General features: G+C 33.8%; 1 protein-coding gene across 1 annotated transcript; it reads left to right on the top strand.

The window, feature by feature from the left end:
- The first annotated feature begins 1,287 nt into the window (after positions 1 to 1,287).
- Positions 1,288 to 20,226, top strand: LOC126893383 (uncharacterized). Its single transcript, XM_050663499.1, has 2 exons — positions 1,288 to 1,450; positions 19,603 to 20,226. The coding sequence occupies exons 1-2, from the start codon at positions 1,288 to 1,290 to the stop codon at positions 20,187 to 20,189; spliced, it is 750 nt and encodes a 249-aa protein (XP_050519456.1). The 3' UTR covers positions 20,190 to 20,226.
- Positions 20,227 to 24,702: the final 4,476 nt, after the last annotated feature.

Here is a 24,702-nt window from a genome sequence, read left to right as displayed (position 1 = left end):
AATCAGTATATTAGGTGCCAAATTTTGTTAACCTGGACTTTTTGGGATCGTTGACCATGAATACCCTATCAGAACCGAACCTCAGAATACCTGGTGACCAGGTTCACTGCTGAAGCCCGACAAGTTCTAGAAGTTCAAGGGTTTTCGTCACTAAATTGATGAAAACAGATTTTTCGGGTAAAGACGAGTTTTTGGGGTTGTTGAACACGAATATGACATCACAGCACCTAGTGCCCAGAGTGACCGCGATGCACGTCCCTGACACCAGGTGTTCAGTAGATCGTTTCGAATAGTGTATTCGTATTCAACTACCACAAAAACCCCCGAGTAATCTGCTTCAATTAAGTTCCGAAAATCCTCGAAACTCCAGAAAACGACGTGCCTTAGTAGTTACTCTGGACACCAGGTGATCCGGGAAGAGTAAGTTCTTATTGCGTATTCGTGTTCAGCAACACCAAAACCATCGGGGTAATCAATTTGCTTCAATTTAGTGCTGAAACCCCTTTAAACTCCAGAAGATGACGAGCTTTAGCAGTGATTCTGAGAACCAGAGGCTCCAGGGGTCCGTTCTCATAGCGTATTTATATTCAGCGACCCTAAAATCTCCTCGGGTAATCTGTTTGCATCAATTTAGTACCAAAAACCTTCGAAACTGCAGATGGCGTGCCTTAGCAGTACCTTTGCTCACCAGGGACTGCGGGGTCAGTTTTGATGGCGTACTCATGTTCAGCGACACTAAAACCACCGAGTATCAAAATCTGGCCCGTAATATGCTGATTGTGACATTTCTATGCACTTTTGGATAGGTTTTATGCACTTTAAAATGCAATTATGCATTTCCACCTATTTTTCTATCACAGACTTTTTTCCTGGCGTCATCCTGAACATAACTCAAAAAGTTACAAGTCGGTAGGTGCTGTATTTAAAAACCAATTTCTTCCGGTATTTTTGTTCTAAATATCCTGGTCTATATGAATGTAATAATATAATGAAGGAAGTTCGACCGGTAACAGTTTATATGGATTCATTTATTAAATAAAAAAAATATTACACTTGTAGTTTCTTATGAGAGCAAATTACATAATGGTAAATTATCCTCATTTCTAGAAAAGTAGGCATAACAAACCAAAATTAAATACATTTAAAAAACGACTATGATCAGTCAACCGAAAAGCCGAAGAATGATCTCATTCCGATTTGGTCGTTTTTTCGATCTTCCGTTAGAAAGTAAACAAAAACAAATGTTATAAAAGAGCCTTTTGTAGTACATTTTCGAGTTAGTATAAAATGATCGTTTATACGATCTTCACTGCGATAGTTTTTTCGAAATTAAGTTTAGCTGGACGATTACCTTTTCCTTACGCTGTGGGAGTCGGAAATTTGAATGGATCAACAGCAGAGGCATTGCCCAGTGCCGAACAGCTCGTTGCTAATGCTTTTGTCGAAGAAGGTAAGTACAGTAAGGTCTCTTTTTATGCGGATTTTTTTATGCGATTTTGAAGTTATGCGGTTTGTATTTCATCCAAAAATTTCCATTATTAATTACTAGTCTAATTCACGGTTATTAGACTTTATTACGGTTGTCTTGTCCGACGGTGGTGGGGAGACTTATATTTTTGACTGTACGTCACAAGAGTTTACATTCCCATATATTTTTAAATTATTTTCGATCATTGAATGTGTGTTATTGTATATATATGTGTATTATTTGTGTTATTATGAAATAATAAGACAAATAGTACACATTTTATCTTATACCGGGTGGTGAATCGTAAAAAGGGCCATCAATGTAAAATTCTGAATTGTTGAATTCCTGCTTCCCTAATTATTATACATCAAAAGTCATGAGAGAATACTTGTAGAGAATTAAAATCTGTATTAAAATCAAAAGTTAAAATTGTTCTACGATTTAAATGCATTCCAAAATTTTGAAAAATATGATACATTTGCCACAATAGGTATGCGTGTAAAAGTAAGGCCACACGTTACTATTTAACTGACAGTGCTCACACCATTGACTGAATAGAAAAATCTTTATTATTAATCCTTTCTCCGCAACTGAGGGTATCTTATTAACTGTATTGTTTTTAAACAATAGATGATAAAATAAAAATATTGACAGTTCAAAAATGTGAACATTATTGCATTGTGTGTGGCCTAAGTTTGGGCTGAAAACTAAAATGTATTACATTTTTACAAAATTTTGGAATATGTTTAATTACGTAGACCAATTTTAACAGTTATTTCCAATACAGATTTCAATCCTCTTCAAATAGTTTCTAATGTCTTTTGATGTAAAATAATTATTAGGGAAGCTGGAATTCAACAGTTCAGAATTTTACATTGAGTTAATGCAAAACTTTGACGCATGTCAAAATTCTCAAAGTGTTTTAATTGTATTATTTTTTTTTCGAATCCTGAGAAAACACATAAATATTTTTGAAAAATTTAAACTCAGAATGAAAGACTACATTATTACCGAGGGCTGAAAGTCCCTGAAAACTTCTATAATGTTTATTTTAATAAGTTACAGGGCTGAAAATAAAAGAGAAGTGTGATATTTAATTTCAAATATTTCATTCAATAGAATCTGCTTGTTTATTCTAAGGGTCTTTCCGCCCTCGGTAATAATGTAATCTTGCATCCTGCTTTTAAATTTTTCTAAAATACTTGGTTTCCTCAGGATTCGAAAAAAATGATATTACGATTCAAATGACAGTAAACTCTCGTGACGTAATCTCACCCTTAATGTTCATTGGTTAGTCGATTTAGGCAACCGTAGTCACGGTTCTTAGACATTACTACGGTTGCCTAAATCGACTAACCAATGAACATTAAGGGTGAGATTACGTCACGAGAGTTTACTGTCATTTGAATCGTAATATGATTTTTTTCGAATCCTGAGTATTTTAGAACCAAGTATTTTAGAAAAATTTAAACGCAGGATGCAAGATTACATTATTACCGAGGGCGGAAAGCCCCTTAGAATAAACAAGCAGATTCTATTGAATGAAATATTTGAAATTAAATATCACACTTCTCTTTTATTTTCAGCCCTGTAACTTATTAAAATAAACATTATAGAAGTTTTCAGGGAATTTCAGCCCTCGGTAATAATGTAGTCTTTCATTCTGAGTTTAAATTTTTTAAAAATATTTATTAGTTTTCTCAGGATTCGAAAAAAATGAATACAATTAAAACACATTGAGAATTTTGACATGCGTCAAAGTTTTGCATTAACTCAATGTAAAATTCTGAACTGTTGAATTCCAGCTTCCCTAATAATTATTTTACATCAAAAGACATTAGAAACTATTTGAAGAGGATTGAAATCTGTATTGAAAATAACTGTTAAAATTGGTCTACGTAATTAAACATATTCCAAAATTTTGTAAAAATGTAATACATTTTAGTTTTCAGCCCAAACTTAGGCCACACACAATGCAATAATGTTCACATTTTTGAACTGTCAATATTTTTATTTTATCATCTATTTTTTAAAAACAATACAGTTGATAAGATACCCTCAGTTGCGGAGAAAGGATTAATAATAAAGATTTGTTTATTCAGTCAATGGTGTGAGCACCGTCAGTTAAATAGTAACGTGTGGCCTTACTTTTACACGCATACCTATTGTGGCAAATGTATCATATTTTTCAAAATTTTGGAATGCATTTAAATCGTAGAACAATTTTAACTTTTAATTTTAATACAGATTTTAATTCTCTACAAGTATTCTCTCATGACTTTTGATGTAGAATAATTAGGGAAGCAGGAATTCAACAATTCAGAATTTTACATTGAGTTTCCTATGGCCCTTTTTACGATTCATCACCCGGTATAAGATAAAATGTGTACTATTTGCCTTATTATTTCATAATACCACAAATAATACACATATACACAACAACACAAATTCAATGATCGAAAATAATTTAAAAATATGGGAATGTAAACTCTTGTGACGTAAAGTCAAAAATATAAGTCTCTCCACCATCGTCGGACAAGACAACCGTAATAAAGTCTAATAACCGTGAACCGTAGTAATGTCTAAGAACCGTGAGTCTAATTAATATTAACTATGTCATATATTATAATTCATATGTCAATATAATATGTCAATATAATAATGTCATTAATCTGCATAGAGGTATATATTAACATAGAGGGAGCCTACCTTCCGCGCTTCCTGACGACAAGATCTCATGGACTGGTTTGCTGCATCTCTTTCTAACACATTGTATGGAAAATCTACGATGACATTCAGTGTGGACATAGGCACGGAAGAGTAGGACAACTGTAGCAGCTTTACTATGCGTAAGAGTGAAACAGCACTAATCCAAATAAAAAAGATGGTGTCGTCACTTCGCTCTGAATGACACTCTCTCTATGCTAATATATAACTCTATGCTAATCTGAGGGTTTGCAATTCGGGTATTCCCCTTGTTAAATGATGTAGCATGTAGCTATTACATTACATCAATCTGAGATTCACATTGGAAGGTATAACCTGTAATTCTTTTGAAATTAAATTTAAATGTTTAAGTATTTAAGAGTTTAACGCTCGGTTTCATAATCAGTTAAAGTGGACTTTAAATTTTAAGTTGGTACCTTTATCAATGCAATTCATATGGGTAAATGTCAACGTTAAGGTGAACTTTAGTTAATGTCCACTTTAAGTTAATTATGAAACCGGGCGTAAATGTTGCTGATTTCAAGTTGCAGTATAATAAACAGCACATTTTGATTTCTGGATTGAAACATTTAATTAAGTGTCATAAAGTTTTAAGTTTCATTAGAAGAGGTTTTTGCAATTTCAGTATCGTTAGTTTGCGTTTTTAATTCCTTCTTTAAGATTTTATTTGGCCTAATGGAGAAAAAAACATCAAACACATACAATTTTTGGTGGACAAACGTCCATCATTTTATGTGATTTTAGAAAACTATGGAACGTATCCCTACTTTTTCAATGCAAGTAAAGTCTTTTTTTATGCGATTTTTTTATGCGCTTTTCTGTAGAACGTATCCACCGCATAAAACGAGACCTTACTGTAAATTATTGTCGTGTACTGATGGCCAAAGAAGATGGAACACGGTTATATACGATGACATACGGTTGTTTATTTGGATCAAAAGTACATATTTCTTTTAGACCTGGATCCCGCGTACCAAAAAAAGTTGAATAATAGCAAGCTGAAAATTTGTTAATAGCTTAACGGTGTCTAGTCGGACAAACTTTGATAAACGGGAACACTGGAACAGGGGAAGTTTTAATTGTGGAACGGTTTAAAAATTTGGAACGTCAGATTACGAAAACGTCCCATGTATTTTGTCGGACAGAACATCCAATTGATTTGTTACTCTTTCATTAAACTCTCATGCAAAAATCAAATTGCTATTACCAATCAACATGATTCCTGTCATTTGACATATTCTTCGTGTTCCACTCATTATAAAGCCCAGTTGGTGATAAACAGCAGTCTGATTTTTGCATGGGAGTTTAATGAAATGGTAACAAATCAGTTGGAAATTCTGTCCGACAAAACAAATGGCACGTTTTCGTAATCTGATGTTCCAAATTTTTAAACTGTTCCACAATTAAAACTTTACCTTTTCCAGTGTTCCCATACACCAAAGTTTGTCCGACAGACACCGTTAAGCTATTAACAAATTTTCAGCTTGCTATTAATCAACTTTTTTTGATACGCGGGATCCAGGTCTATTTGTCTTATCTAAAAATATAAATGTATTATGTGAAAAAGTTTTTACCTCGTTATTTTTTCTTTATCTGATTTTTTTTTATTATATTTATATCGGATTGAACCACAATTATTGGTATAATCAAAATGAAATTTCTTAATTAGCTACTGACGTTTCGATTACCACTCCGAACATCGTTCTCGAAAAAGAAAAAGGAAGTTTCTCAAAAATTCTGTGATTTATAACCGTATTTTATTAGGTTATGTATTCCTTTCCAAAAAAAATTTATTTTGGATATTTTGGACCGTAGCACTGTGTGGTTAAAAATTGTATGAACATGATGTTAGTTTCCTTGTGGTATCCAATTTTGACTGTTTGTGTGTGTTATTTTGTGTTAATTTTTTTGGTGGAATAAGTGTCGTATAGGCCTTTTCATTCACAGTCATTTGTTTCGAGCTTCTGTCATGTGTCACATAATATTAATATATCTACGTCATACGTTATTGATAATATAACCAATGATACAAACCAAAGACGTATGATGTAGATATATTAATATGATTTGACACATGACAGAAGCTCGAAACAAATGACAATCGATGAAAAGCCCTATATGTGATTGTTGAAAATAATAAGTTTATTAACTTTGTCGATGGTTGTATTGTGCGTTGCATATGTATTGGGTATGAGGGTTTGTTCTTCACTCGGCTATTGTTGGTTTTTTCTTGTTATTAACTTCTTCTTTTAGTATTGGTAACCAAAGCCTGTTACACTCTCCTGATGGGTTTGCTACATATTTTTCTTCGTTTGCAGGCTGAGGGCTGCTTCTTTAAATTTGATCTTTTTTATGTCTGTTTCTTTCGTGGTTATTGATGCATCTTTCACGTTTGCATATCTGAGATTTCTCGAAGTCTGTGTTCTTGATGTATGTTTCATTCTTGTTAACCCTAAGACTTAGAGGTTGTGCAGTTTCCGTAACGTAGAAGTTGTCGCATTCAGAGGCTATTTTGTAAATGTAAGTAGTTATTGGTTCTTTCTTGTGTGTTGTTGATTTTGGTTTTGGACAGGATAGATCTCAGGGTTTTGGTTGCTTTGAATGTTGTGATGTTATACTTTTTTCCTACCCTTCTTAAATTTTGTGATACGCCCTTTACATAATATGGTATTGTTGTCATCCTTAAATCCCTTCTTGTGGACATATCTGGAGTACTAGTGGTGTTCTGTTGTTTCTTGTCTTCAATCTTGTGGAGTTTCTTGTTTATAGAAGACAGCGTCAAGTCATTTCTTATCAAAAGCTTTGTTAGCAGCTTTGCTTCTTCCTGGACGGCATTTTTATCGGAGCAGGGGCTTTGGACTATACCATGATATAGAGATTTGATTTAATTATTCCTTTCTTCAGGTTTACGTTGTGGTTGGAGTGAAATGTAAATATTTATTGGTATGGGTTTGATTTTCTGTAAACTTTGGTTGCATAGCCTGTGCCTTCTTTTATGATTTGCATAGTTCCAGAAGCTTGCTAAACGTTTGTTGTTGTTTTTTTTTTCGAAAAAACAAAAAAGATTAGAAAATTTATTTCTGTGTACTCAACTTAAGTTTATTTGTAATTTTTAGTCATTTTGGATTGATTTACACAATAAATTTAAAATGCTAAGAGTTCGTATCGTTGGCAATTTCGTCATTTAAGCGACTTCGAAAAGAGGTGCACTGTAGGGAAATTCCTCTAAGAGTTAACGCTAATCCATGAACGGTGTTAAGAGTTTGGATGAGCTTGTCTAATGATGAGACTTATCGGCGTCGTGAAGGAGATGGACGTCCTAGAATATTGCAAGGCCGTAATTTGCGCCATCTTAACCTCCTTGATACCAAAAATAGACGGGACAGTGTACATCAACAAAGATATGATTTAGTTGCAGCTACAGAGAGGGTAGTCACAAGAACAGGCAATCAAAGATTACTTGAAATGGAACAGATAGCTTACCGTTCGCTGTAGGTGTTACTTTGATACCCCAGCATAAGGTTCGACGCTTAAACTGGTGCAGAGCTCGGCAAAACTGTAATGACCAATGGAATTTTATTTGCTGCAGTGATGAATCTAGGCTTTGTTTAGGTGGCTTTGATGGGCGGATAAGTGTAAGATGAGTGTCTCTAGGTGAGAGACAAAATATAGACTTGGCTGTTGAAAGTCATACAATAAGACAACCAACCATTATGGAAAGGGGTGCTCTATGTTTGGGAAGTAGATCACCTTTAGGTTTTATTGATGGCACTCTGAAAGCCTCGACGATATATTGGCGAAGTACTATAGCCGGTTTTACATCCCCACCTACAAACCATTCGAAATGCGACCTTTCAAAAGGAGAACTCAAGACCTCATCATCATCATCATCACACAGCCAAATTTGTCCACTGTCGGACATAGGCCTCCTAAAGATGTCTCCACCCTTCTCTGTCCTGGGAAGCTGCAATCCAGTTTGTCGCTATTCTCTTTATATCGTCGGTCCATCTGGTAGGTGATCTTCCACGACTTCGTTTGTCCGCCCTTGGCCGCCACTCTAAGATCTTCCTCATAGACCTCATATTGCCCTTGAAATCATGGAGTTCATACAAGAATTTGATAGGTATGGAGACTTTGGAGTGCCAATTAAGGTCAGCTGATTTATCATCTATCGAGTATGTGTGGGATATTAAACCTTAAACCTTCTATTATCACGTCCTCTTGCAAACTTAACAGACCTATAGCATGCCATAATAAGGATCTGGATGAGTATTCCGCAATATAATATAACCAATTAATTCTGTCAATCTCCCATACAGTAACTAAGTGTACAAAAATGCGAAGAGAAGCCACTCATTATTAATTTTTTGACGAAGATGACGTTTCAAATTTGTTATAGAATAGAAATACACTCGGAAGCAAAAAAATCGATCCACTGAAAATTTGGTCATTTTTGATGTCTCGATTTTCCTAAACCTGTTGTCCGATTTAAGTGACTTTTTTACCATGTTATAGCCTTATTCATTAACAATATCGCTGTAATAATATTTTTGCTAGACAGATAAACTGTCATTGTATACCGGATGTACGAATTAAACTGTGTTTTTTCTCAAAGTTCGCATTAACTTGGACTATTCTAGCGTTTATAAAATACTGAAATTAAAAATCAACTATACCCCCAGGTTTCCTTAACATTCTATTTTTAGATTCATTCGCTTATGTTGGATAATAAAAATTTTAGGTAGTTTAACAATTGGACTTGTTCGTTATCAGCACAGGGTGTTTCAAAATAAGTGCGGCAAACTGTCAGGGGTAATTGTACACATTGAAAATAATGACAGTTTGCTTTATAATTATATGTCCGCAAACGCTTCGTTTTCGAGATACCGGATGTTCAATATTTTTTACAAACTTACGATTTATTTTTGGCTTTAAAACCAGTTGATATATTTAAATAGAATTTGGTGGGTTATAAGACGTAGTTATTGCACATTTTTTGACATACAATTAAGAATTTAATATTCACCATTAGCGCGCCGATTATGACCGATCATATTACCCGTATGCACGTCAATTGTGCATAAAAATTTCTTAATTGTATGTCAAAAAAATGTGAAATAACTACGTCTTAAAACCCACCAAATTTGATTTGCATATCTTAACTGGTTTTAAAGCAAGAAATAAATGGTTAGTTTGTAAAAAAATTGAACATCTCGTATCTCAGAAACGAAGCGTTTATAAATCTTGATTATAAAGCAAACTGCCATAATTTTCTTATGTTAAATTATCCCTTAAAGTTTGTCGCACTTATTTAGAAACACCCTGTACTGATGACGAACATGGCCAGTTGTTAAAGTACCTAAATTTTTTGTTATCCAACATAAGCGAATGAATCTAAAAACAGAATGTTAAGAAAACCTGAGGCTATAGTTGGGTTTTAATTTTAGTATTTTATAAATGCTAGATAGCCCAGTAAATGAACGGGAAATGCGGCGATACCGTGTAATTTTCAGGGGCAACTCCGAATTGCATGAAAATTTGGATTTAGGTTCTACTTACCCTCCACTTCAAAGTTGAAATTTTGCCGTTGGTTGCTTTTACTTGGGGGGTGACAGTCACCCCCTCTCGGGGTTGAAAAAACATACGTTCAAGATAAGACCGGAAATGGATAAATTGACTGATTTTAAGCAACTTTTGTTCTATAGAGTTTTTTACGTAAGTCAATACTTTTCGAGTTATTTGCCATTGAAATGTTGATTTTTCGACAAAAAACTACGTTTTCAGACGGTTTTTCGCAAATAACTCAGAAAGTAAATATTTTATCGAAAAAAATATTCTTAGCAAAAGTGTAGCTTATAGAAAACAAAAAAAAATGGTGTATCAGTAAAGTCTATCAATCAAGTAAAAACAAAGTTGTAGCTCATGAAAAATACGTTCTTATTCGTCTAATTCCAAATCGAATATTTCAAGGTGAAATCACCGAAAAATTAAGCACTTTTCGGGAAAAACCCATTTAAACTTTTTTAAAGTGTTTATAAAAAGCTTTATTTAAATTGTTAACAAAAGTTTTTAGCATTAAAAATAAGCGAGTTACGCTCAAAATAAAGTTACCCTCTTTTTTTTTGTAAAAAATCATGAGAATCTCTCCGTGTTTAGCTCCCCAAATGAAATTAATCGCTACCGCTTTACAAACAATTTACTTACCTATCTATTTTTTATATGATGTGTCAGTCTCACCGTTTAAACTGTTTATTTTTGAAAAGGTTATAGTTGAAAAAGCTTGAATGGGCCACTAATCACGAGTGTATGTAAATTTTGAACAGCCATATCTCAACCAATTTTTGTCTTACTGAGAAACAAAATGAAACTAGCATATTTATAATAGCAAAACCTATATTTTAACTGTTTCAGATTTTTCTTATCACTAATACTTTTTAAGTTATTTTGAAAAAAGGAAATTTTTCAAAAATTTTTAGAAAATTTTTTTTAATATAAAACCAAATTTTTTTAAAAATAAGCACTTCAAACCAATCAAACTTACAGATCATATAAACAATACACATACAGTTAAAATAAATGGTAAAGAGGTAACGATTAAATTCATTTAGGGTGCTAAATAGAGGGAGGTTTTCACGATTTTTTTTACCAAAAAAAGGGGCCAACTTTTCTTTTCAGTGTAACTAGTTTATTTTTGATGCTGGAAACTTTTATAAAAAAACAAATAGTAAGCCTTTTTAGATACTTTAAAAATGTTAATAAGGTTTTCCCGAAAAGTGCTTCACTCTTCGGTGATTTCACCTTGAAATATTCGATTTGGAATTAGACGAATAAGAACGTATTTTTCATGAGCTACAACTTTGCTTCTACTCAATTTGTAGACTTTACTAGTACACCATTTTTTCGTTCTTTTATAAGCTACACTTTTGCTAAAAATATTTTTTTTTGATAACATATGTACTTTTTGAGTTTTTTGCGAAAAACTGTCTGAAAACGTAGTTTTTTGTCGAAAAATCAACATTTTAAATCGCGAATAACTCGAAAAGTATTGACTTACGTAAAAAACTTTATAGAACAAAAGGTGCTTAAAATCAGTCAATTTATCCATTTCCGGTCTTAACTTGAACGTATGTTTTTTCACCCCCGAGAAGGGGCGACTGTCACCCCCCAAGCAAAAGCAACTAACGGCACAATTTCAACTTTGAAGTGGAGGGTAAGTAGAACCTAAATCCAAGTTTTCATGCAATTCGGAGTTGCCCCTGGAAATTACACTTCAAAACTGTCATTTATTGGGCTAAGAATAGTCCAGAGGGTGATGCGAACTTTGAGAAAAAACACAGTTTGATTCGTACCCTCGGCAAACAATGACAATTTACCTGTCTAGCAACAATATTATTACAGCGATATTGTTAATGAATAAGGCTATAACATTGTAATCACTTAAATCGGACAATAGGTTTAGGAAATTCGAGACATCAAAAATGACCAAATTTTCAGTGGATCGATTTTTTTGTACCTGAGTGTAGAATAGAAATATACTTTATTGTACTTAAAATTTTTACAATTTTATGGATAAAGCTTACATACAGTCAAAAAATAATATCAATAACAAATAACAAATATACAATTTACTAACATTAGATAAATCGTCAATCTACAGTAATATAAGATATAAAGGCAAGGACATATTTATAACGGTATCAAATAATAAGCATATAATAGTGAAAACTTACATAAATAAATATTAACAAAAATATTTGTGATATTGCCACTTGCTTCTACACAGCCATAATATGAAAAAGTCAAATTTAGCTCAATGGTATCTCCAGCGTGAAACATTGGATATTTTGTACATCCATGTGTAAAGTCACATCAATTTTATATTAGATATTTATTTATTTATCATAATAGATAATACACAAAACAAAAACATTGCACTCCACACCTGTACAAATTACATAAGAATTGTCAAGACAAGGAGCGCTGTATAATTATCATAAAGTATTACAAAAATTAAAAACATGAGACTAAACAAATAAAGAAATAAGCATTGTCAAATTAAATTAATCAGAAACATTCAATATATAAATAAAAAAAGAAAAAATAAAATAAAAATAAAAACACTGGAAGAACAACAAACATTGCCAATTGGTTTCTAGGTCTTAGTTTTAATATAATGGATTAATAATCTCTTAAAGATAGTTGCATTATGGCTATTTTTAATGTGATAAGGTATTTTATTGAACTGTACAATTCCTTTATGAAACAAGCTTTTCATTGAACTGGACTTGTTGGTTGTTCTAACATAAAAATTTATTGAATTTGCAGCTCTAGTGCTATGCTCATGAACATTTTCTATCGGGACCAACTGACTGTTCAAATACTCAGGCAATAAATGGTTTACCATCTTAAATAAGAATGTCATAGATTGGACATACATAAAATGTTCAACTTTTAACCAATTTAAAGTTTTCAGCATATCTTGAATTCGAGTATATCGATTGCATCTCAATATTACTCGCATAGCCTTATTTTGGAGAATTTGAAGCCTGTCATAATTAGAACATCCTGTATAAATCAATGAACAACAATATAAAAAGTGAGGTAATATTAACGAATTATAAATTGTTAATTTAGTTTGAAATGTCAAAAATGGTGATACTCTTCGAAAAAAACCTATTTTCTTCCCTATCTTTCTGCAAATGTAATCAACATGTTTACTAAAAGTTGGTTCCCTATCCAATATGAATCCCAAATACTTTATTTCCTGAACCATTTCAATTTTTTCATTATTTAATTTAATGTGAACATCCGAACTTAAGAATTTTCCGAAAAGAGTATTATTACCAATAAACATGTATTTGGATTTTAACTCATTGACTTTCAATTTGTTTAACTTAAATCTTTCAGTTAATAAATGCAATTCACGATTCATCGTGTCCACTACATCAACAAAATCTTCCCCATAAAAATATATTAATGTGTCATCAGCAAAAAGATGAATTTTACATTTGCTTAATACGTTTCCCAAATCATTAATGTATAATATGAAAAGTAGAGGTCCAAGTACACTGCCTTGCGGCACACCAATATCATTTAACTGTGGATTTGACATTTCACTATTTAATTTAGTCCTTTGGTACCTATTTGACAGATAATTTTCCAGCCAATTAAAAACTGTCCCGTTAAAACCATATTTCTTTAATTTCAAAAGAAGTATATGACGATCTATTGTTTCAAATGCTCTTTTGAGATCTATAAAAACTGCGCATATACCGACCCCTGTCGTATCTAAAATACTTTTCATATCTGAGACAACTAACTGTAATGCGGTCTCACATGAATGAGAATTTCTAAATCCAGACTGGTAATTATACAGGATATTATTTGAAGTAATAAATTTAATCAGCTGATTGTACACCACAATTTCTAAAACTTTTTCACAAAATGGGAGCATATTTATTGGACGTAATTGATCAAGTTTATTAGTATTAGGAACTTTTTAAACAGGAACTATAGTTGATATTTTAAATTGCTTGGGCACCAGGCCCTTCTCTAAACTCATATTAATTAAATTTAATAAAGGATAACCTAACACATGAAATAGATTTTTGATAATATCAAGACCTACTTCATCCGTACTATTTTTTTTATATTGTACTTTGATTATATCATATAGTTGGTTTATTGATATGCTCTCAAAAGTTTCAAAATTTACATCAGATGAAACAACTGTCTGCAAATTTAAATTAATATCACTATTTTTTTTTCAAAACTTACAATAATATCTTTAATACTATCAACATAATATTGATTTAATATGTTTGCCAAATTTACACTATATGTTACACCTTCATGTTCAAGACTTTGAAATTTTGATATAGTTTTATTAGTTCCTACTAACTGTTTGAGATGTTTCCACATTTGTTTAGAATTACCCCTATTCCTATCAATATTTGACTCATAAAATCTAATTTTAACTTGTTTTAAAATTCTAACACAGTTATTTCTTTCAATTTTATAGTTATTCCAATCTACGCAATCGTTTGTAAACAAAAATCTTTTATAAGCAAGATTTTTATTCTTAACTGCCAATTTACAAGTGTTGTCAAACCATTTATTACCAAAGTTCTTAACTTCCACAGTTTTAACTGGTGACACTCTATCCAAAACATCTACGATATTACTGATGAAAGTATCAGTAACGTCATCGATGCTTACCGAAGAATATGCCCAATCTTTTTCAATCAACATGTTTATCATATTATCATATATTATTTTAGAACGAATTTGTTTTGTTTCAATGACTTCATTTTTAGTTACTTTATTATTGAGCACATGGACAATACAGTGATCAGATATTATGTAATTTTTTTCTACATGAGCAGTTAACATATAGTCATTACTTATGACAAGATCAATCATAGATTTTGAATCTTTAAAAATTCTTGTATATTCATTTACAAGTTGCTGCATTCCATTATTTTCTATATATTCTTTCAATTTACTTTTACCCTGACAATTTTTATCATAATGTATGTTGAAATCTCCAGCAATGACTATACTACAACTATATGTTCCTATGACGGATTAATTTTAACCCATTAACGGCCAAGCAAAGAAATACTGCAATAATATGTAATATATTTAATTAACTAGAGTAAAATAAACTTAAACATTCGTAAAAAAATTGTTTTACACTTTGATAATGGCAGGTGTCACAACAACAAAATGGTTCGTTTTCGAACCTTTGGCGGAAATGAGATATAAAAATTGAAATACACAATTTTTTTTGTGAAAAGTCTCAAAACATTTAGAGTGTAAATGGACCTGGAAGTTTTGATAAACAAAAATAGTATGGTAAGAACATTGCCTACACCTTCTTCAGCTTCTTTCCCAAAAACGAAGTCGAACGGCCCTCTATCTTTTTTAGAAATTATTTTAGATATTTCCAGTTTACACTTTCCAATCCTGTATCTTGCACTGTGCCAGTTGCATAAATTCGACAAATCGACATATTGTCTACAACACTACACAACCTCCCTTATGTAGCCCCCCCCCCCACCCTAGATTATAACAAAACTGAATACCAGAATACCCGTCTTTCTAAAGGTACGTATCCACTACGTTCGTAATATTGGACCATCGAGGCACTGCCGCACGGTCGTTGGCGCACTGTTGCACGGTCCGGGAGCGTGAACCATCCACTATGTTCACAAACCTCTTGCACTCCCTGCAACTGCTCCAATCGATACGGTATGCGCTCCTCTACATATAAACCGTCACCTATTGGACCGCCGAGGCGAAGCGCGCACTTTTGCACGGTCCGGGAGCGCCAACCATCCACTATGTTCACAAACCTATTGCGCTCCGCGCTCCCTGCAACTGGTCCCATCTACATGCATAAATTCCTCTACATATAAACCGCCACCTATTGGACCGTTGAGGTGGAGCGCACACTGTTGTATGGTCCGAGAGCCATCCACTATTTTCACGAACTTCTTGCGCTCCGCGCTCCCTGAAACTGCTCCAATCGATACGGTGTGCGCTCCCTTACATATAAACCACCACAGATTTGAACGCCGAGGCAGAGTGCGCACAATTGCACAGTCCGGGAGCGCCAAACGTGTCCACTATGTGGAGCAGTTGCAGGAGCTCGGAGCGCAAGCATAGTGGATACGTCTTTTTACACATAATAAAGAAATATCCCAACAAATTACTGCCTGTGCATCACCTTGAACTTATTCCTGATCAGACAGGATTATATGTCGACTTCCGCCAATGGTTCGTTATCGAACCATTATTTTCAAACACGAGATCTGATGACTCAGAATTTTTTTTTGTATTTTTATAATAATTGGTGTACAAGTAGGTTAAAAAAATAATGTTTTAATTTATTTGACCAGAAAAGTGTTATGCCAATAAAATTACTACAGTAAAAATAAAGTTGTGTCGAAGGATTGAAAATGTCGGACATTTAGAAAATATTTTTGTGATGAAAGCATGAATTTGGAAATTAAACAAAATTAAATTTAGTTACACTTATATCTTCTCGTTGCTTAAAAAATACAAAGATTTAAAAAAATAACGAATTGTCAAAAAAAAAATTCTACAAAAAAATGGTGCGTTTTCGCACCTTTGGCGCTAAATGGGTTAAAGGGTTTTTATCCTAATATTTTCACTTTGGTGGTTAGCACGTTTGATTCAAGAAACACTGATGATGATCGGTCAACCGATTGAAAACTAGTTCTGTTTGTTTGATGATGTAGCCCTGTACCTATAGGGATTTTAACAAATATACCTTTTATAAAGGATTTCATGTTTTTTTTTTAATATTTGTCTTTCTAGGTGTTGCATTTTTTTGTCTATCGGTATATTTAAATACACGTTGTTTTTATGTCTAACTGACAGCACTACCCCAGAGTGAATTTAGTGAATATTAATATAGGTACATAGAATACCCTAAACAAAAAATGCATTGCTGAGATACAGTGGTTTAAGAGCTTTTAGTAAACATTTTATATTTTGTAATAATGCACTTTGATTTAACCACTGGCGTCAGGTATTAATGAAGATATTCTTCCCCAATTTGGTAAGACACTAAAGTAAATATATATCTACTAGTACCAGCTACATAAGAGACGTAAGAGCTCAGCGGCGTGCTATATGTGAAATTACATAAAAAAGGCATCATCTCATAAAACAGGTAGACCCATTGTTTATGGAATTACATACTTACTTACTTAGTCCTAAGCCTTTCTACGTGGCATTGTAGTCTCCATGCTTTCCGATCTTACGTTAGGTTTCTTGCACTTTCCAATGTCAATCCCTTCTTCTCGACTTCTTTCCTGATTTCATCTACCCACATAACTCTTGGTGTTCCTCTTTTGTTTTTCCCCTGCACTCCAATTTCGAACACTCGTTTTGTTATCCTCTAGTTCTACATTCTACACACGTGCTCGAAGCATCTAAGTTGTCCGTGTACTATTTTTTCATTGATTGGTTCTACTTTTAGGTTTTGTCTAATTGTTTCGTTTCGTATTTTGTCTGTCCTCTTTCTGTTTGCTATTTCCTCAGGAACCTCATTTCCATAGCATTGACTCTGGATTTTTGTCTCCCCGTCAATGTCCATGTCTCGCTGCTACACATGATTGTGGGTCTAACTACTAATTTAACGACTGCCGTTTTTAATTTCGCCGGTATCTCTTTTTTCCACAAAAATGTTGTTTTCATAGTGTTAAATAAGCTTCCTGTTCGTCCCATTCTCTCGATTATTTCCACGTCTTGTTTACCATTTGATCCGATTATTACTCCTAGGTATTTAAAATATTCCACTTGCTCTAGTTGTTTCCCGTCTAATTATATTGCGTGTGTCTTCCTCGTATTTGAAATTATCATTGTTTTTGTTTTCTCTGTATTAATTTTCATATTTATGTTTGATAGTTCTTCTTCTAGGATTTCAAGATTGTTCTGTAGGTCTTCTCTGTTTACTGCTATCAATACCATGTCGTCTGCAAATAGTAGCTCCGATAGTTGAGTCCGTTTCATTTGCCAGTATCCTAATGTTAATTTTCTCATTCTTCTCTTGGCTTTCTTTATCGCTTCATCCAGTACCACTGAGAATAGCAGTAGACTCAGCACGCATCCCTGTTTGACGCCTTGACTTGTAGTAAGATCTCTGGTTTCCTCGTTATTGGTTCTTACTTTATTTGTATTATTTTTGTACATATCCTTTATTACTTCTATTATGTTGTGTCTGTCGACTCCCCTTTCTTTTAGTGTTTTCCACACGTCCTTTCTTCGGATTCTGTCAAACGCCTTTTCCAGGCCAATGAAGTACATATGTATCTCTCTATTCTTCTTGATTACCTTCTCACTTAATTGTCTTAATGTGAATATTAGGTCTTGCGTGCTTCTGTCCTACCTGAATCCACACTGTGTGTCTTCCATAGTTGTTTCTATTTGGGTTTTTGTTCTTGTCTCTATTATTCTTGCGAATACCTTCCCAGGGATACTTGATATGGTGATACCTCGGTAATTATTACAGTTTCTCTTGTCTCCCTTTTTGTGTATTGGTAATAAAATGTCTTTATTCCAGTCCTTTAGTAATTCTGCTCTATTTATGATATCATTCATTAGTCCTTTCATGCTATCCATTCCCTCTGTACCCATGAATTTTATCATTTCCGGGGTGATACGATCCTTGCCTGGTGCTTTGCGTAATTTTACTCTTTCTATTGCTTTCTCTAATTCCTCTCTTGTTATGGATTCCACTTGTTGTTCTTCATTCCTTTCTTGTATCTCCCCTATGTTTTCCGTGTCTGCATGAGTTAGCTTTTTGAAATGTTCTTTCCATCTTTCCATTATTTGTTTTTCTTCTGTTAGTACGTTTCCATTCTTGTCTTTTATATTCGGCATCGTGTGCTCTTTCTTTTGTCTTTGAGTTGTTTTAATGTGCCGCAGAAGAGTTTTTGGTTTTCCCTATAATTTTTTGTCATTTTTTGTCCAAATCTCTCGCATGACTTTTCTTTTCCTGTTTTCACCGCTATTTTAACCTCTTTCCTTTTTTCTCTATATGCCTTGTAATATTTCTGGTGTTTTGTGCTTAGGCATCTCTTCCATTTGTCTTTTTTGTTCATTATTTTCTCTCGTATTTGCTATTTTTGCTTTCTCGCGAGTTTCCTCAGCTGCTTTGATTATGCTGAATTACATACCGGGAATAATATCAACTCGCTAAGCTGAGTACTTATTAAGTCTATTAGATAGCTGGTACTATAGTTCAGCAAGCAAACTAAGAGAGTCATTAATATTCAGCTCAGCGTGCAGTACTAAAGTACTGTAAAGTACAGAACTTTACAGTAATTACTGTACAATATTTACTTTTCAATCAAATTACCTGTTGGTTTAAAAGGTAATAACTAAATTTTTATACGGCTAAAGTGATTGGTAAATACTGTAACTAGAGTATAATCTCACTAATCTGATATCATTAAACAAGAGGGTGCCGGATTAGTGGAATATCCGGATTACCATATTGCACATATAAATTCACAATAAGTAAAGTAAATTATTTATTCGTAGAAGAAATAACTACACATTTAACTGATTGCGAACCTACTTAGTTTTTTTTTTGTCAAAGGTTCTATGTTTGACAAACCTATAGCAGCACAGGAAAGGGCTTTCAATAATAGAAAAACAGACACTTCTACATACGCACTTCACCTTCTAGATCATAATCATTCTTTTAATGAACAGTCTCAAATTTTTATATGCCAAATAAAGGCCATAAGCTATATTTATTAGGGTCCATGGAAATTAATAATTAAAAATACAGAACTGAGCATTAAAGATCCGGCTCCTTATTAAATACTATTAAATATATTAATATTGCTTAACAATGAATTTTACAGTTTTAGGTGATGTAAGAGAAATACAACCTTTGGAAAAGCTAGATCCACTGAAGGCTACGTTACCATTAGATGGAAAAGATGATATCGACGAAGCTGATACTAATCAAGACGACCAAAAATCCGAACAAACTACAGCTGAAGCCGATGGGAACGACCACGATAAGATAAGCCAAGTTCAAAAACAATACAAGGGCAAAAAAGGGCACAAATCAGCAAAGTTTGGAGAGAAAAAGGGCCATAAGAAGGGACATAAAACCAAAGGATACAACAATAGATTCCATAAAGATGAGTATGTCAAAGAACACAAATTATACGGGGATGCCTACAGGGATAATCACAAGAATCGTTATGTGGACTCACAGAGTAGGCATGCGAATAAGGATAGGGGATATGGCAGAAGTGATAAACATAGTCACAGTCATAGTGCTAACAGGTTCGGGAAGAAGGGGGTTGATGATGTAGGAAAATATGATGATCATCATGAAGACTTTGATAACGATTCAAAACACGAACAGATTAATAGACATAAAACTAAAAGAATCAAAATCAAGCATGAGAATCCCTATCCAAATCATAGGCCATATTAAAAGTAACCAAATTAATATCAATAAATTTTTTTTTATATATTTATCTATTATTTTAATACCACTTTTGTCTTCCCAAATATATTTTAATATGTGTTTTTTAATCGGAACTTAAGAAGGAACAAAGAAAGAAAAAAGTAAAGACAAATAGATGAAAATACTTGCAATCAATTTATTCTACCACGGATGACCGGTTTCACTTACTATTATTTTTTACTAAGCATCTTCAGTCTCCAATACGGCAAAATTAAATTCTGGTGGTGGTTTCATGATATTTTCCGTAGTTATCGCCTCTTTTGAATTTCGCCACATGTGTGTTTTATGCTTAGGTTGTCTCCTCCTTTCTGACATTTTTATTTATTTCGTTTAAATATTGTTCTTTTGTTTTATGCCATTTAGTTTTTCATATCCTATTCTCTTTTTCCCTTTCTTCTTTGTTTTTTTTTCTAATCTTTTCTCTCAAGTAGCAAGATGAACAGCTAGTACCTATACGAGATATAGTTGAAAACCTTTTTATTCCCAATACTGATACTGATACTGATACAATAATGATTAATCTCTCTTATTCTTCATGTACCATTTGCTTTCAGAACGTTGCTACCATCAAAGCTACATATATTAATTTTATTCATTGCCACCCTAAAGAGAATGCTTGTACCAATAACATACCATGAATCATGTATAAGTTCCTTAACCATGAAGTCCTTCTTCATTCTGGACTCCGTTTGCCTGCTATTTTCTCTTGAATAATATTTTGTATCAATCTATATTTAGGACCTCTCGTTCTCTTCTTCTTCTACGGCACTACAGCCCAAATTGAGCCTTGTCCTCCTTTATTTTTTGCCTCCACCCTTGCTTGTCTGTGGCTGCTCTTCTCCATACACGGACTCCTAAAAGGGCTTGTGCGTCGCTGTTTACTGTGTCTTACTAGCGCTTTCTTGGCTTTCCAACCGGTCTCTTTCCCTGCATTCTAGCATTCAGTGCTCTTTTTGGTAGCCTATCCTCTCCAATTCTTATCACATGTCCGGCCCATTGCAATCGTTGTATTCTAAGTCTGAAGTCTGACAGGGGTGCTTCCTTATAAAGTTGATAAAGTTCGTTGTTGTATCGACTTCTGAAGATTCCGTTTTCCCTCACAGGTCCTAGTATTCTCCTCAGTACTTTCCTTTCGAAAGTGTCGAGTTTGTCTTTGGATGTTTCTTTTAGGACCCAGGCTTCACTACCATAGCATGATCTTGGTCGAATTAAAGTTTTATAGATTCTCATCTTTGTATTTCGGTGGACACTTTTAGACCGAAATATATGGGAGAGGGTAAAATAAGCTCTGTTTGCCTGCGTTATTCTCTTCCGTATTTCTCCATCTTCTGATCCGTCGGCATATATTTCTACTCCCAGGTATGTAAACTTTCCAACCGTTTCAATGTCATCTTTATGTATAATGTTTTGTGGGACTATATTTCTTCTCGTCTGAGTCATTATTTTTGTTTTTCTGTGTTAATTTCCAGACCTAGCAATTTTGTTTGTGTTTTTAACTCTGCGTATGTTTCCTGTGCTCCTGTTGATGTTCTACTATAATATTAATATCGTCGGCATAAGCGGCCAGTTAAACCGTTCGGTTGGTCAGTAGGTTTCCTCGTCCAGTTTGCATTTGCCTAACCGCATAGTCCAGTGCCAGGTTAAATAATGTTGGGGCCAGCCCATCTCCCTGCTTTAGTCCCTGCGAAATTTTGAAAAAGTCTGTCCGGTGGTTTTGTATTCGTACACATGCCTGAGTTTCATCCATTGTGGCTTTAATGAGTATTATTAGCTTGTGTGGTATTGCCAATTCAGCCAATATATAGTATAGTTTGTTCCTTTTGACTGAGTCGTATGCCCGTTTGAAGTCTACAAACACGTTGTGAACATCAATATCGTGTTCCCATGATTTGCTTAAGATCTGTTTGACTGTAAATATTTGATCCAGTGTCGATCTTCCCCGTCGGAAGCCCATCTGATACTCTCCAATAATATTTTCTACTAGTGGTTGGAGCCGCTAGTTTATAATATACGTGAGGACTTTATATGCTGTGCATAGTAGTTTTTGCACTGGAGTTTGTCTCCTTTTTTATAGATCGGGCATACTATACTTTTCTTCCAGTCGTTGGGTATTTTCTCTTCTTGCCATATGTCTTTGATGAGCGCGTAGATGTGACTTGCTAGGTGGGCGCCACCTACCTTATACAGTTATGCTGGTATTTCGTCAACTCCCGGAGCTTTATTGTTTTTCTGGGCCTTAACCCTTAAACGCCCAACCTTTTTTAGTTTCCATGTACGCCCAAGGGTGTGTAAAAAATGTCCACCTCGAAAATAGCTAATATATTTTTTGAGAGTTGTTAGAAATGGATTAAACTTAAGAATATTTTGCTTAATAAACACAGCATCTTCTAAAATATTAATATAAACAATTTACAAACCTTAGAACAAAATTACAATGTACATCAAAATTAACATACCAGTAAAAGCCAGCAATTCAGATTTGTCGATTTTCACCACATTCTTCCTTTCAACCTCCTCATTGGAGGATAATTATGTAGATTATGTAATTATACGTCGATAATTATATGAATTATCTTCCTGCCACCGAGAAATTATAAAGAAACCTTTAGTAACAAGTTTTACCAAGGGTGTACTTTTTATGCCCACCCATAGTTAACTCAAGATGCTGCTTTTATTTTAAAAAATATCGGTAGAACCAAATTAACATTCGATAAAGGGCTGTCTTTTTAACAATAAATAATTTTTTTTAAATTTTTAAACACGTAATAAATATGTTACAAGGGAATACGCATTAGGTGGACATTTTTCACCCACCCTTGGGCGTTTAAGGGTTAATAGCTTCGAGAACTTCCTCTATAGTTAGAGCTTCTACTTCATCATCTACTTCATTCTCTTCTACGTAGTTCATACCCATTTCATCTTCCATCTCTACTTCTGTTCCAAGTTGGGTCTGAAAATAATGCTTCCAGGTTTCTGTGACTTTCTGTTAGTCACTGATTATTTGCCCCCTTTCATCTTTACATAGACTTGAGGTTTATACCCACTTCTTGTCTTTTTTACGTATTCGTATGCCCCTCTAATTTCGTTATTTTTGAAATTATCTTCCATTTTTTCTATTTGTCTATTTTCATAAGCTCTCTTTTTCTTTCTACATATCTTGTCTGCTTTCCGTCTTGCGACTTCAAATACTGTTCGTTTTTCCCGTGTTCTTCTTGTTATGTACATTTTGTGTGCTTCATTTCTTTCCCCTATTGCTTGTCTGCACTCGTCATCAAACCATGCTCCTCTTCTCTCCTTTTTCTGGTTTCCCAGGGTGGACGCTGCTGCCGTCAGAACTGCTGTTTTGATATTACTCCATTTGCCCTCTATGGAGTGCAGTTCTAGCGTCCATAACTCATTTACGACTTCTTGTTCGAACTTCTCTTTACATTCCTGGATCTTCAGTTTTTCCAGGTCCAGTTTGTTTGTTCTTTGTTGCCTTTTGTTTCTTTCCCTGTTAACTCTGCATCTAAATTTGGTTTGTAGTAAAAGATGGTCTGATCCACAGCATGCTCCTCGTCGTGTTCTTACATCGGAGATGTGAGGATCTCTCATTACATGTCCGAAATATTCCAGATTTCTCTTCTTGAAATCCCTCTGATCGTTATCATTTCTCGATAGGCTTTCTGACCTCCACGGTATACATAGATTACTTCGCTACTTTCTTATTCAATCTCCAATTATTATATTTATATTGTGTTTGGATAAATTATATTTAGCAGATGTTCATATTAATCCATTAGTTGCTCGTAAAATAGGCTGTTTTTCTTCATCTTTAACATGTACAGACTGCTACTGTCATCTTACATATTTGTACACATGTTCTTTCTAAGCTCCATTCTCAGCTCTTCCTTTTTATTTGTAAAATTTTCATTTTTTATACGTCATCCATAGCTTACCATACTCATAGCTTGGTTCGTTTTCTTTTTATCAGTCACCTTTCCGTCTTTTACCTTTTTTTGTTTTTTTCTAATTTTTTATTCCCCTTGTTCTACTTCCATATCTCTTCTTCTATTGATATCTTCCTAAAGCCTATTCTTACTTATTTCCCATTCACCTTTCTCTTACCCTCATCGTCACATCATGCTTTTCATTATCGTTTCTTTTTTATTCAACTCTTACGTATGGTTCAAATAAACCCTTAAGTTGGTTAAATTTTTTAGTTTGCGTTTGTTCTGCAGTAGTTTTTTTCGTCAGTGTTATCTAATTCCAGCAGACAGGTACACCGAAGTTCTGAAATACGTTTTATGTAAACATTTTCTGTGAAGCATGAAAATTGGCAGCATTTGAGATGTGGTTATATCGAAGAATGCTTAAAATCCCGTGGACTGACTGAGTTATAAATGAGAAAGTCCTCACAAGAATGAAGAAGAACCGAGAGGTACTGACCACCATCAAATCTCGAAAGTTACAATACTTCAGATACATTATGCGAAATAAA

The sequence above is a fragment of the Diabrotica virgifera genome, chromosome 1, assembly GCF_917563875.1.
Source record: "Diabrotica virgifera virgifera chromosome 1, PGI_DIABVI_V3a".
NCBI lineage: Eukaryota > Metazoa > Arthropoda > Insecta > Coleoptera > Chrysomelidae > Diabrotica > Diabrotica virgifera.
This window is presented reverse-complemented; position numbering and strand designations above follow the sequence as displayed.